Source organism: Oncorhynchus clarkii, chromosome 13 (genome assembly GCF_045791955.1).
Source record: "Oncorhynchus clarkii lewisi isolate Uvic-CL-2024 chromosome 13, UVic_Ocla_1.0, whole genome shotgun sequence".
Lineage (NCBI taxonomy): Eukaryota > Metazoa > Chordata > Actinopteri > Salmoniformes > Salmonidae > Oncorhynchus > Oncorhynchus clarkii.
In genome coordinates this window covers 19,480,929-19,495,112 of record NC_092159.1, presented here as the reverse complement: position 1 = coordinate 19,495,112, position 14,184 = coordinate 19,480,929, and the positions used below count along the sequence as shown (strand labels likewise).

Genomic DNA, 14,184 nt, shown 5'->3' with positions numbered 1-14,184 from the left:
GATCACTCGTTTGCTGAGAATCTTCCTGCACAGCAGGAAATGCAAACTTGTAGTGTATTCAATGTTTAAAAAGGCTTCTAAAGGTTGTAATTTCCACTTTAGAATGTTTAGCGTGCTAGCAACTGGAACTGCCATGGGACCCAACTGGCTCTAGCATGATAGTTTAGCGTGCTAGCAACTGGAACTGCCATGGGACCCAACTGGCTCTAGCATGATAGTTTAGCGTGCTAGCAACTGGAACTGCCATGGGACCCAACTGGTTCTAGCATGATAGTTTAGCGTGCTAGCAACTGGAACTGCCATGGGACCCAACTGGCTCTAGCATGATAGTTTAGCGTGCTAGCAACTGGAACTGCCATGGGACCCAACTGGCTCTAGCATAATAGTTTAGCGTGCTAGCAACTGGAACTGCCATGGGACCCAACTGGCTCTAGCATGATAGTTTAGCGTGCTAGCAACTGGAACTGCCATGGGACCCAACTGGCTCTAGCATGATAGTTTAGCGTGCTAGCACGGCGCAATTTACCATCCTTCAGCTGGTGGAGGTAAACGCTAGCACGGGAGTGGTTCCTCATCTCACTGTTCTTCATGGGAGACAATACAGGCGTGATCTGAGTCAAGGCGAGTTAGCCATGCTCTGGCTGAAGGAAGGGAGTAGCTGTGCATGTGGTGGTAAATGTGATGGAAGCGAACAACCTAACGGTGGAAAAAATATAGAACATCTGTCAGCCCTAAGGCACAATCTACAAATGAGAGCGAGGCAAGAACACTAAGGCCCATGAGCAGGCTGGGAGGGAGGGAGTGAGGGAGGGAGGGAGGGAGTGAGGGAGGGAGGGAGGGAGGGAGGGAGGGAGGGAGGGAGGGAGGGAGGGAGGGAGGGAGGGAGGGAGAAGCCAATGGAGAGAGAGAGAACCCCTTGGAGTGCTTCCGCAATCTCACACAGATCACATCTCATGACGCCACATGCGATTATTCTTACATTCCGTTATGATTTATTAATGTTCCACGTATCGTGATTGTTTGAGACAAAGCAAAATCAAGGTAGTGGCAAAACGGCATGCTTCCTTGCCCTTCAAGTAGACCTACCTCAAACTGTGTTGCGTGCCTTTCCTTGTATGACCTCATTATTATGTGATGCAGTGTAGAGGGTCTGCACTCCAAAAATATCATTTACATATTTTTTTCCATTCTAGAGGCAACAAGTGCAACGCAAACAGGATTATCATTAATATGCTTAATATTATGCATCGATCCCCAACTTGCTCCGACTAGCTTGTTGTACACAACACTCCACCATATCTTCCAATGTGTTTTTGTGTGTGTGTTGGGTGGTAGGGGCTAGGATGGGAGTCATAAAGCCCCAATTACCGCCAGTGTGAAGATGCAATGTTAGTGTTGGTGAGGTTCCGGGCCGGGGTGCAGTGGAAATGTCAAGGTGGTAGTCAATTAGTCTCGACTTCAAATGCCTGGGCTCAAGAGACAGTACTTGTGTTTAATAAGGAGAGTTCAAAGTGTTGCAGCACCTGGTTGGCTGCTGGACTCCATCAGGGAAGGGAAAGAAAAGAGAAGGGCTCATTATGTAGTCCAGAATAGAGAGCTGTAAACCGTATGCAAAGACAAGACAAAGTTTTAAGGGAGTGATCAAATACGGGTGAAATGAAGAGGTGAACTAATGACGAGGTAATAATGATACAGCCAAATCCAAAAAGATGGTCCATGCACCATTTGCCGCAGTGTTCTCACTTGTTCAATGTCCCTCTTTCTCTTCCTCCCGCTTGGCTCCCCTTTCATTTTGGTGAGACCTTTACCCGAGCATCCCAAGTCTCCCGGATGACATTTTTATTATCCTCTTATGAAGACTTCACTTCTTCTCCCACGCCAGACCTTGTCCCTGCTTGACTGCCCTTTTGCCCATAGCCTCAATTAGGCATCTACTCGGTCTCCCATCCAAAGCAAGACCTGGATTGTGTTCGAAAACGGACCGAAACCGAGGAAGAGACTACCTGGGACGTGTCCACTAAGAAATGCTCATTTTAGTTTTCCTTTGTAAAACATTTTAAAACCTGCCCTAAATGAACATAACCCTGTAGTTAAACCCATTCAATCCCTTTCCATTGCTGACATGTTCTCCGTAAATAGGTTATGCCCTGGGTTCAAAGCAGCAACCGCGAGATAACTCCTTAGGTAGATCTTTAGTAAGCGCTAGGACAGTACATTGTATTAGCAGATGAAGAAAGTGAAGTCCATTAGGAAGAAATGATCTCTCCAAGGCACTGCAGGGCTTTTCATTAAAGATGTATTATCTTTCCTGGGTCTTAGTGAGTGTGTTACACTGAGATTTCTCACAAAGGAAAGAGGAGGCCATTTTTATTCATTCCAGACAGGCATACAGAGGAAATTGAAGCCATTCTGTCAGCAATTAAAATGCACGGTGGACAATTATCTCAGTTGTAATAGCGTTATTAAGATACATTCTTAAGACATTAATATAGAATGTCCATGTGAATATTGGAACATTTCACTCACAGTAGATAGATGTACGTTCTGATTTACTGTAGCTCAAGAGCAGTATGTCTTATAAGATTTACGCAATATGATCTTGCTGCCTTTTCTCCTGCCAAGTTGGACGGTTTCTATTCATGATTTTCCTCATGAAAAACCCCTACACTTCCTATCCATCAAACTCAAACGTATTTGCTGGGGAGTTTTCTTCTCTTTTTGGACACATTTTTGGAATCGCCCTAACTCCAAATATAAATTGGACTATCTGACCAGCTGATGCAGAAAGAACTGTCGATTGGCCAAATTGCTAAGTTTTAAACAGAGGAAGTTATTTTAAAACTCTGGGGGGTCCATGGAGGTACTGTTTAATTTTATGAATATTGCTTGCAACAACAGAATAAACACATTTAAAATGACATACCTACAGTAGAAAATAGGATATTATCTTATTTCTAATGATGTGAACTTTATTTCTTAACTCCTAATATTGAGCAAGTTACACTCATTGGAGCCAATTACACTCACTGGACTATTTGACATAGGCTTTGAAAAGAACCTGCGTTAAAGGCTACCAGTGCAGCAAGTGGCGCTGGCTGCTGGTATGCTTTCTCAACTCGGACATACAGTTTTTCCAACACATGGCGAACCTTTGTTTAACCAGCTGAACAGCTGCTCTTAGCCACTGGTGCAGCAGAAACTCCCGCAAGCTCTGGGGGCTGATGAGACCGTCCAGCTCACACCTAGAGTGGGGATAACAAGTATTTATACACTGCCGATTTTGCAGGTTTTCCTACTTACAAAGCATGTAGAGGTCTGTAATTTTTATCATAGGTACACTTCAACTGTGAGAGACGGAATCTAAAACAAAAATCCAGAAAATCACATTGTATGATTTTTAAGTCATTATTTTGCATTTTGTTGCATGACATAAGTATTTGATCACCTACCAACCAGCAAGAATTCCGTCTCTCACAGACAGTTAGTGTGTCTTTAAGAAGCCCTCCTTTTATCCACTCATTACCTGTATTAACTGCACCTGTTTGAACTCGTTACCTGTATAAAAGACACCTGTCCACACACTCAATCAAACAGACTCCAACCTCTCCACAATGGCCAAGACCAGAGAGCTGTGTAAGGACATCAGGGATAAAATTGTAGACCTGCACAAAGCTGGGATGGGCTACAAGACAATAGGCAAGCAGCTTGGTGAGAAGGCAACAACTTGGCGCAATTATTAGAAAATGGAAGAGGTTCAAGATGACGGTCAATCACCCTCAGTCTGGGGCTCCATGCAAGATCTCACCTCGTGGGGCATCAATGATCACGAGGAAGGTGAGGAATCAGCCCAGAACTACACGGCCAATGACCTGAAGAGAGCCGGGACCACAGTCTCAAAGAAAACCATTAGTAACACACCACGCAGTCATGGATTAAAATCCTGCAATGCACGAAAGGTCCCCCTGCTCAAGGCAGCGCATTTCCAGGCCCGTCTAAAGTTTGCCAATGACCATCTGGATGATCCAGAGGAGGAATGGGAGAATGTAATTTGGTCTGATGAGACAAAAATAGAGGTTTTTGGTCTAAACTCCACTCGCTGTGTTTGGAGGAAGAAGAAGGATGAGTACAACCCCAAGAACACCATCCCAACCGTGAAGCATGGAGGTGGAAACATCATTCTTTGGGGATGCTTTTCTGCAAAGGGGACAGGACGACTGCACCGTATTGAGGGGAGGATGGATGGGGCCATGTATCGTGAGATCTTGGCCAACAACCTCCTTCCCTCAGTAAGAGCATTGAAAATGGGTGGTGGCTGGGTCTTCCAGCATGACAACGACCCGAAACATACAGCCAGGGCAACTAAGGAGTGGCTCCGTAAGAAGCATCTCAAGGTCCTGCAGTGGCCTAGCCAGTCTCCAGACCTGAACCCAATAGAAAATCTTTGGAGGGAGCTAAAAGTCAGTATTGCCCAGCGACAGCCCCGAAACCTGAAGGACCTGGAGAAGGTCTGTATGGAGGAGTGGGCCAAAATCCCTGCTGCAGTGTGTGCAAACCTGGTCAAGAACTACAGGAAACGTATGATCTCTGTCATTGCAAACAAAGGTTTCTGTACCAAATATTAAGTTATGCTTTTCTGATGTATCAAATTCTTATGTCATGCAATAAAATGCAAATGAATGACTTAAAAATCATACAATGTGATTTTCAGGATTTTTGTTTTAGATTCCATCTCTCACAGTTGAAGTTTACCTATATTAAAAATTACAGACCTCTACATGCTTTGTAAGTAGGAAAACCTGCAAAATCGTCAGTGTATCAAATACTTCTCCCCACTGTATGTCTAAATTTCATGTTTTTAAGAAATTATTTTGACAGTAACTCTCCTTTTAAATTTCCACATCTAACAAGTGAAGTGTTTATTGTCCAATCTACATAGTAGTAGGTTAGTCAGACAGACTATATAGTTGTCATGCATCTAATTAGCCTATTACCGAGCAGTGCCGGTGGCAGCCCGCCTCGGCCTCCTCACCTATTTGGCTATCAAAAGTTCAAAACAGTTAGGTGAATCAGGTCGACTCGGATGGAGAGTGAGTGCATTGTTGATGGTGGATGAACAAAAGGCCAAGTGGTCCACAAAAACGCAGCAAAAAAAGCTTTATCTGACCAACCTCATGCCAAATGACCACCTTGTCCTCAAACACCAGGTGGAAGCTAATAGGCCTAGTTATGCAGCAGCTGCCAGTCCAGACTGAGACCTCACTGCCCGGGCCCTGCTATAAGAGTGGACTTATAGCAGGGCCCTCCTCTTCTTCCTCCCTTTGCGAATAGTGACAAGTTTCTCTAGTGAGATTGTCGAGCCTCCACCTCCTCCTCCTCTCCCAGAAAACCAAGCTGACGGTAAAGCCTACGAGTGATGAGACGGATAGCGCACAGCGTGGAGTCCTAGTTCCAGTGTGTAATATATATAGGCTACCATGCTAAGTACTGCATATAGCTATAGATAGGCTAGTAGGCTAGACTGCATTGTCTGTATAATGAAACAATCCCTAGTAAGCTATTGTTTTCATCATTGGCATTAATAGACTGGTTTTACGTTTTACCTAAGCTGCACGAGAGAGTGAGGACGGCAAAGGTAGGCTTTTAGGGCTACAGGACAGTTGTATCCTATTTAAAAACATAAATTGGTTACTGATTAGTATGTTGTTGCATGGAACATTCATTTCACAATCTGCAACGTTTGAATGTCCTACGTTAATGACTGAGGAAGTAAATACATTATTGCAACCAGACAGCATTCTAAACAGCAGCATTGCAACACTGTAGGCCTATAGCTTAGTGAAACATAAGTGTTAGGCTCAACATGAGAAAATGACAATCCCAAAAAATAAAACATGTATCCATTAAAGCAAAGCTATAGGCTACTACAAGCACTAGCACCAATCTGATAGCCTATCGATAGGCAGCCACATAGACGTTGCAATTTCAGAACCACGGACAGCGATCGGTAGTCTACACTGAGGGGCTGACTTTGCGGGGGTCCAGAGAAACTGCGCTACGCAAGTGCTCTTAGCCAAAATGTGTTTGGAGTTCCACTTCCTCTTCCAATTATAATGTGGGGGGAAGTCAAAATGTAGAGAAACCTCACCAAATATATTCATTATAAAATGTTAATTACTTCTCCTTGCCATTATCATTCATCTGATGATAAGACAAGACATGTGAAAGAAACACGTTTTTCCTAACATATGATGAGGGTTCCTGGGTCGCTGGTTTGCCTGGGAGGGGGGTCCCTTGGCAAGAAAAGGTTGAAGACCCTTGGTCTAGTTATGTTGGGTGTTGTGTAATTGTTACTTGGGCCACTAGATGGTGGCTGATTCATGGCTTCTACACTACTCTGCTGCTCTTCAGGCGAAAGAGACAGTCAAGACTAACTTTTTTTGTCTGAGGAGTTCACCTACTGGTCACCGACCGTCCATGGGATGACATTAGTCGAACAAGCAACTCCTATTGTTTTCCGTTCAACAACAAATGCACCTGCTGCTCGTTTACAGGAAGTAACATCTGTCATGTTGCCCATTCAAACTCTCATAATCATGTCTGGGTAGTCAAACTAGTAGCAACATGTCAGCCTAAAAGTAAGGGTCTGTTGTTAGGAGCTACAATTTAGTGAGTACTACTTTCCCTCTACTCCTCTCCATGAACTTCATTGAAATCTTGCCATTTGAACCTCCTATAGTGCAAAGAGAGTATATTTGTCGCTGGGGCACCGACTGTGTTACGCTTGGATTTAGAGAGAGGCTTCACAATCCAATTACTGTGACTGGGGTGAAATGGAAAATATGGGCCTAATTTCATTAATATTCTATCACTGAGTATTTACTGCTGCACGGCTATTAACTCACTGTGTTATTCATCGCACACTTCTTAAATGTCTTGCAGTTGGTGGCTTCTTCATTATCCTTTGGTCATTTTGAACCTCTTTGGCTTCATAAACTAAATGCGTGCACACGCACATACGTATATACACACACACACACACACACACACACACACACACACACACACACACACACACACACACACACACACACACACACACACACACACACACACACACACACACACACACACACACACAAATGTAGCAATTCCAGGCATGCCCTCTCTTTTCCCCGTGCCCCATCAGGGGAAAGTGTGAAGTGTAGAAATTAACAAAATGCCAGCGTTTAAGTGTGGATTACAGAGCATGGAACTCTGATGGAGAACATTTCAGGGTCAGCATGATTTCTTCAGACTCCATTTTTCTCTTTTTCTCATTTTATTTCCAAAACTCTGTTAATTAAGCAACAAGTGAAGGATTTTTAACAAGCAAAGCATTAAGCAACATTTGGACATGCATTGTTTTGACCAGAGTGTGATGGTTTCTTGAAATTGCCATTGGAAACGTTGATTGAGTCCACATGTTCAGTCTGTCATTTCCTGCCTAAACATGACACCGCAATGTCATGTTGTGTGAAGAGGATGTTGACATTTCCATGCAGTTTTATAGAAATCTGTTCAATTACAAGGTGAAGCTCCAAGATGGCTTATCTAAAGATACAGCTACTGTCTAAGCAAACAGTCATGTAATTCTGCATGATGAGGACGTTGTTGACATTTTTATACAGTTTTATATAAATATGTAAAATGACAAGGTAAAGCTCCGAGCTAACAGAAGTCTAAAGGCTTATCCATGTTAAGTGAAGTTGAGTATTTAGATAAAAGTATAACTGCTGAATACTTGGCAACTTCATTGCCCTGTTTACCGCTCATGGTTAATGTCATCTTATGAAGCGGGAATATAGTATTCAACACAACTCCTACAGGATTCATTCCCTCACAGCCACATCTGTCCAACTCTTCCCCTCATTTCTCTCTCATCTGAAGGTTATAAGTGGAACTAATCAGATACAACCACATCCCCGAGAAGCTCACCAGAATCTTCATAATCCATTTCCACGTCGCACTAGGATATATCGATTTCCATATTCCAAAAACATATTATTGAAATAAGTTGTTGTGAGTGTTCCCCGAATTGATGAAACTGCTTATAATCCTCCCTTCACAATAGCTGCATTAGCCTACATAGGCTAGGCTAGAATAGGGCTGTATCACAATAGCTGCATTAGCCTACATAGGCTAAGCTAGAATAGGGCTGTATCGCAATAGCTGCATTAGCCTACATAGACTAGGCTAGAATAGGGCTGTATCACAATAGCTGCATTAGCCTACATAGGCTAGGCTAGAGTAGGGCTATATCGCACTAGGGTGTTGTTTCCATATTTATAGGAGCAGACACAAGTTTTTATAGTGCCCAGAGTTAAAATACTGTCTCTTACAAAGTGTTAATTGTGTATGGAATGTAAAAAAGAAACCGTGTTGGGTGCTACATTTGATATTTGATTGGATTGGTCAGCATGTGGATCACGTATGGCGCTACGCTAGCTAGCTCACCGTGATTGATGAACTTGTGTTTGGGGTCGGCCCACTATAGCTACCATTATCATGCATAGTTTGACAAATGACTTAGCAAGCTTGAGCAGGCGCGGCTGAGACTATGTTATATAGCCAATGGTTCCTGCTGGAAGTGTATTGGGCATTTTAGCTCATGCCCCATTCCCAAATCCACCGCTATTGATGGTAATCAGGGAAACTTAGGAGATTTGTCAAATGGGGAAAAGCTGAGAAAGAGTGATAACTGATTGGAAAGACATCTGTCATGTGACACAGGGGAACCTGTTAAAATCCCCTTGGGATGTTGGTTGAAGGTTGTGTCTCCCTACTCCGTTAGCCTTTTCTCCTTTCTCCTTTTCTCTATCCTCTATAGACCATAGTCAGTATGGTTCCATAGCAGTGTGATCCATGCACGACTGGTGTCATTAATGACAATTTGCTAGCTTAATGTTATCAGTGGTCTGGCTGGGGAAGGGTGAACTATAGAAATATGGTGGTGTGAGGAGACTCCTAGACTTCGACGGTTTGACGGTTCCACAATGTCTCGACACTGAAACTGTGGAGGTTTCAGAGTCGTTGTCTGACACTGAAATTGTGGACACTACTGGGATGGATGAGTTAGGATAATATATGCCAATCAGTTCATGGTTTTATTCACACACACACACACACACACACACACACACACACACACACACACACACACACACACACACACACACACACACTCTACTTCCTTCCCACTGTGCTACTGATAAGGGGTTATGTAAGTGTTCAGGATGACTGATTCAATTACATTTGCTGCTGATTATATCTTTTGATATATGTGTTTTTGTTCTCATTTGGCACAATCACAGGGAAAAAATTGTGAACCTCCAAGAAAAGAACAAAGCTTGTGGGAAATTAGAGCTTTCAAAGCCTGACTGAACAGAGCGCAAGAGAAAGAGAGAGAGGGAGAGCAATCTGAATGCGTTACCCATACACACTCGCTACAAGATAGGCAAAAGGTGTTTTAAAAGACTGTCTGTACAACAGTAATTAGGATCTAGCAGAGCGGAACACAGGTTTATAATTGAGATATCTAACAAGCGGGAGATGACAGTGAGTCTAAAGACGCCAATTTAGAACCGCAAATTACTGACATTATATCTGTTATTAAATGTAGACTTTATAATCAAATCATATATTTGAATAATTATTTTATTTTTTCAATCGTGCAACTTCAAACTCTCAAGCTGCCTATCACATGGATTCAGTGGTGGTCGGCGATGTTTAAGATGAGGGAGGATGAGCATGGCCTTATTTCTGTTACCAGCTCAATGTAAAATCGATAGGTTTAGGTTACTACATGATACTAGAATTTTCCCTATTCCCATCATGAGGTTGCTACAATCTAACCTATCAATGAAAGTTTACAACTTAGTTGCAAAGGTCGAGAGGAAAATTGGAGTAATCAAGGTGACAGACAGTGACACATTCAATACTTTGCACACTCTTGACTGTGTCTAGTTGATCTAGGGCGTAATCATTAGTCCAACAGTTGCAAACAAGAGTTTCTGTTTGACAAATTCAGGTATGTTTATCCCTGTTTCGTTAAGTTTGATTCCGTTTAAGAAATGTTTTTCAAAAAAATTGGCGAAATGAATACACCCTAATCACATTCAAACACAGTTCACTTTCATAGCAGCCACATACAAACAGCATGATAATTTTGCTCATTGTATAATTCCTTCTCGCATCTACACGCTCTCCTCCGCTCACATTTTCCCTTCGCTTGTGGACTTCAGTACACAACACATTAGCTGTCTGTGACCAGGCGAAAAAACCTTTCTAAGCCAAACCTTCATATTGTAACCTCCAACCGTGACACACGGCCTACATCATTGTCACCATATTAACTAACGTCATAGTCAACATGGTTACTAGAACTAACATGTTAGTAAACCTGCTACAATCATGCAGTACAGTGTACAGTCAGCAAGCAGTTTAGCAGTTACACCGATGGGGCCTGGTAGCAATACATTAATAAAACCAAAAGCTTACCTTGACTTGGAAGAGTTCCAGTGTTGGATAGCCATAGCCAGCTAGCTAACATAGCATCCCTCTCTGTTTGAGCTGGGTGTTTGAGCAGGCTAAACTAGCTAGCTGCATTCGCTAGCTAAGTGAAAGTGAAAGAAAATACAACAAAATATAGCTCTCTCTCTCTTGCTTCTTCATTTTTAACGAAATTCATTTGTTAAACTGTTCAACTATTGGCTTTCTCTTTTTTTGAGTCTACTACTCACCACATTTTATAAACTGCCATGCTAGCTAGCTGTAGCTTATCCTTTCAGTACTAGATTCATTCTCTGATCCTTTGATTGATTGGGTGGACACCATGTCGGTTCATGCTGCAGAAGCAGACGGACGTCCTCCGGAAGTTGTCACAATTACTGTGTAAGTCTATGGAAGGGGTTGATTTTGTATTGAAGTCGTTGTACCCAGAGGAGGACGGAAACTAGCTGTCCACCGAGTCCATCATGGCGCTACCCTACAGAGTGCTGTTGAGGCTGCTGTAGACCTTCATTGCAAAACAGTGTGTTTTAATAAACTATTTGGTGACGTGAATACATTTAGTATAGTTTTATCTAAAAAGGATAACCGTTTTAATGTTTCACAATTTTTTATGATATTTACTGAGTAGGATGGTCCTCCCCTTCCTCTGAGGAGCCTTCACTGCATGGATTACCAAAATATATACCATTTAAATCTTTATCCAACACTGATTCAAACTAAGCCTCACTCCCAAGCTCACTATAATATATCCCATTCTTCCAGGACCAGTTCCCTCCATGGCTAGCTCTGATTCTATTTCTGTCTGCTCTCATTCAGATCATGCTTCTGACTGACCCGGAGGTGGAAAGCAGCCTGCTGATCAGCTCCGATGAGGGAGCCACCTATCAGAAGTACCGCCTCAGCTTCTACATCCTCAGCCTTCTCTTCCACCCCGAGCAGGAGGACTGGATCCTTGCCTACAGCCATGACCAGAAGGTAAGAGGAGAGGGAGGAGAGAGAACTGACTGACACACGCGCGCACACACCCACTCAGAGATCACTTAACTACTGTATCTGGTAGCTAGCTATAGTCTCTTTTTGTCATCAGAGGCTTTCTGTCTTTTGTCTGTTTTGCCCTCTGTCAGACATCAAAACAAGATGAGCTGTTATGAATGAATGATCTTTTTTTTTCTTTTCGTGTCAAATTGTCAATTGGCAACCCCATCCCTTATGGGATTAATTGACACATAAACAAACATTACAATAATTCACTATGGTAATTAAATGATAATTCTTCTGAGTCAGGCGGTGGGGTGAGGGATGAGGTGGCATCAGTTGGGGACTAGTTACTCTGCAGTTGAGTGAGTCGCGTTACCATGGCGAGAGAGAGAGAGAGACTTGATTAGCATATTTTGTGGATTGTCAGTGGATTTAAACTTATGATAGCCCTCAACTAAGATAGTGAGTGGGCTTTAAACTATGAGGGTTGATGATTGTTGATTCTATTTAATGTATTGGAGTTTAGACAAGTGGCAAAGTCAAGTGTTCATAACTTACGCAACGATTTGCTTTATTTTAATACATTGAGTTTCTGTGGCTGAGACTAGAGCCATGTACTCTATACCCCATATACTCTATATATAGTGTCATATACTCAATCTACTACATATTGCTGTATATGGAGCCATACTCCATATATAGTGTCATATACTCAATCTACTACATATTGCTGTAAATGGAGCCATACTCCATATATAGTGCCATACTGTATTCTCAATATTCTCCATATATTCCATATATAGTGCCATACACTCAATATACTCAATATAGAGTCCTACTGTATATGTGGCTCAGGTGGCCCTACATGAGGATTTTACGATGCAGTTTGGGGACTTTAGAGGACGAATCCCTAAGTCCCTTAAGCTCCTCATCCGTTAAATGTAGGCCCGGCATTCCTTCCAATAACTTTAGGAGAAAGCAAAACCAACAGAGGTGAACCCCGATAAACAGTCATATGCACCTTAACAAAGGCTAAACGTGTATTATATACCCTTAGACCGAGGGTTTGACTAATTCCTTTTCACCATGACTCAGTGGTTTGATATCCACTACAGTATTTTCGGAAAAAGGCATCAAAGGTATAACATATGTGGCGATGAATCATCAAGATTCTAGTCCCAGGGAATGAAGCGTTGCCGTTTTAAGAATAAATAACCGTCTAATATATGAGACGCTGTCTGATGATGGTAATTACTGATGAACTACTGAGGCAGGAGATGGTAATATGTAAAATATATATTCCAGACCTGCGATTTATAGCAATTTTGAGAATGACCATTACCATTAATAAATGCCTTGCTTGCAGCCAGAGCCATTTGCGCCTAATGTTTCACATCTGATAAATAATGAATGTTTCTCTTTTCTTTCCTGAGGAGGTACTTAGTGTAACTTGGGAGGTGTTTTGGCTGTAGTTATAAGATGCACCTGGCCATGCATATACACTGAGTGTACAAAACATTAAGAACATCTTCCTAATGTTGAGTTGAACCAACCCCCCCCTCAATCTCAATCTCAATCGCTCACTCTCCTTACCTACCCCCCTCTCTACTTACCTGACTACCCAGACGCCTTGCTCCAGCTAAATGCTACGCCACGCCCACGAGCGTTAGTTTATTCTCCGCAATGAGTCTGAATCCGAGTACCTCCCAGACGATTTCTTGAATGCAAACAAATTCTATCCATTTTGATTGGTCCCAGAAATCGATGGGTTGGGCCAGAGCCAGAACACACATGGGTAAAGCAGTGGGTTTGAAAACGGGCTTTGATCACCTGATTGGTTAGAAATTATCCAATCACTGATGACTTTGTTTTGTACAACACCCCTCATTTTGACATCACGACAAATAGCCTCAATGATGGCAGTCTCAGACGAGCAGCGGAAGAATTCAGTTTGAGTCGTCAGGCAACCTCTCTACCTCCCTCCCTTCCTTCCTTCCTCACTCCCTCTCTCCTACTCTTTCCCCTTTCCTTCATTTATCTTGCAGTGGTCCCTTAGAGCTATTCCTCCTCATTATTTGCATGTCTTAGATTGAGGGACTTCTAGAAAACACACACGCACACACACACACACACACACACACACACACACACACACACACACACACACACACAGAGAGATCACTTAACTACTGTATCTGGTAGCTAGCTACTGTCTCTTTTGTCATCTGAGGCTTTCTGTCTTCTATCGGCTTTGGCCTCTGTCAGACATCAAAACAAGGTGAGCTGTTATGAGTCAGGTGGAGGGTGAGAGTGAGGGGTGAGGCAGCATCAGGGGACAATTTTTTTCTGACGGTGAGTGAGTGGCGTGACCATGGCGAGAGGCTATTGTCTGACTCATTACTCATATTCAGATATGACAAAGAGAGAGGGAGGAGGGGGAGAGAGGGAGAAGAGAGGGAGTAGGAGGGAGAAAGAGCAATTAGACGAGTTAGAGACTCGATTGGTGTCGGTGGATGTAAACTGAAAGTAGTCCTGAAGGTAGCCCTGAACTTTCCAGAAAGCGAGAAGCATTCACACAATGGGTTGATGATTGTTGACATAATGACACTAGACTGTGTAATATGTTTAAGTTCAACTGAGTGGCAAAGTCAAGTAGTC

At 42.8% G+C, this 14,184-nt stretch overlaps 1 protein-coding gene across 1 annotated transcript in view; it reads left to right on the top strand.

The window, feature by feature from the left end:
- The window catches only part of LOC139423813 (VPS10 domain-containing receptor SorCS1-like), a 159,862-nt gene that overhangs the window by 93,465 nt on the left and 52,213 nt on the right, over positions 1-14,184 (top strand). The window contains exon 4 of the mRNA XM_071175448.1: positions 11,365-11,523. Coding sequence (XP_071031549.1) covers positions 11,365-11,523 — 159 coding nt within the window. The remainder of the gene's footprint in view (positions 1-11,364; positions 11,524-14,184) is intronic.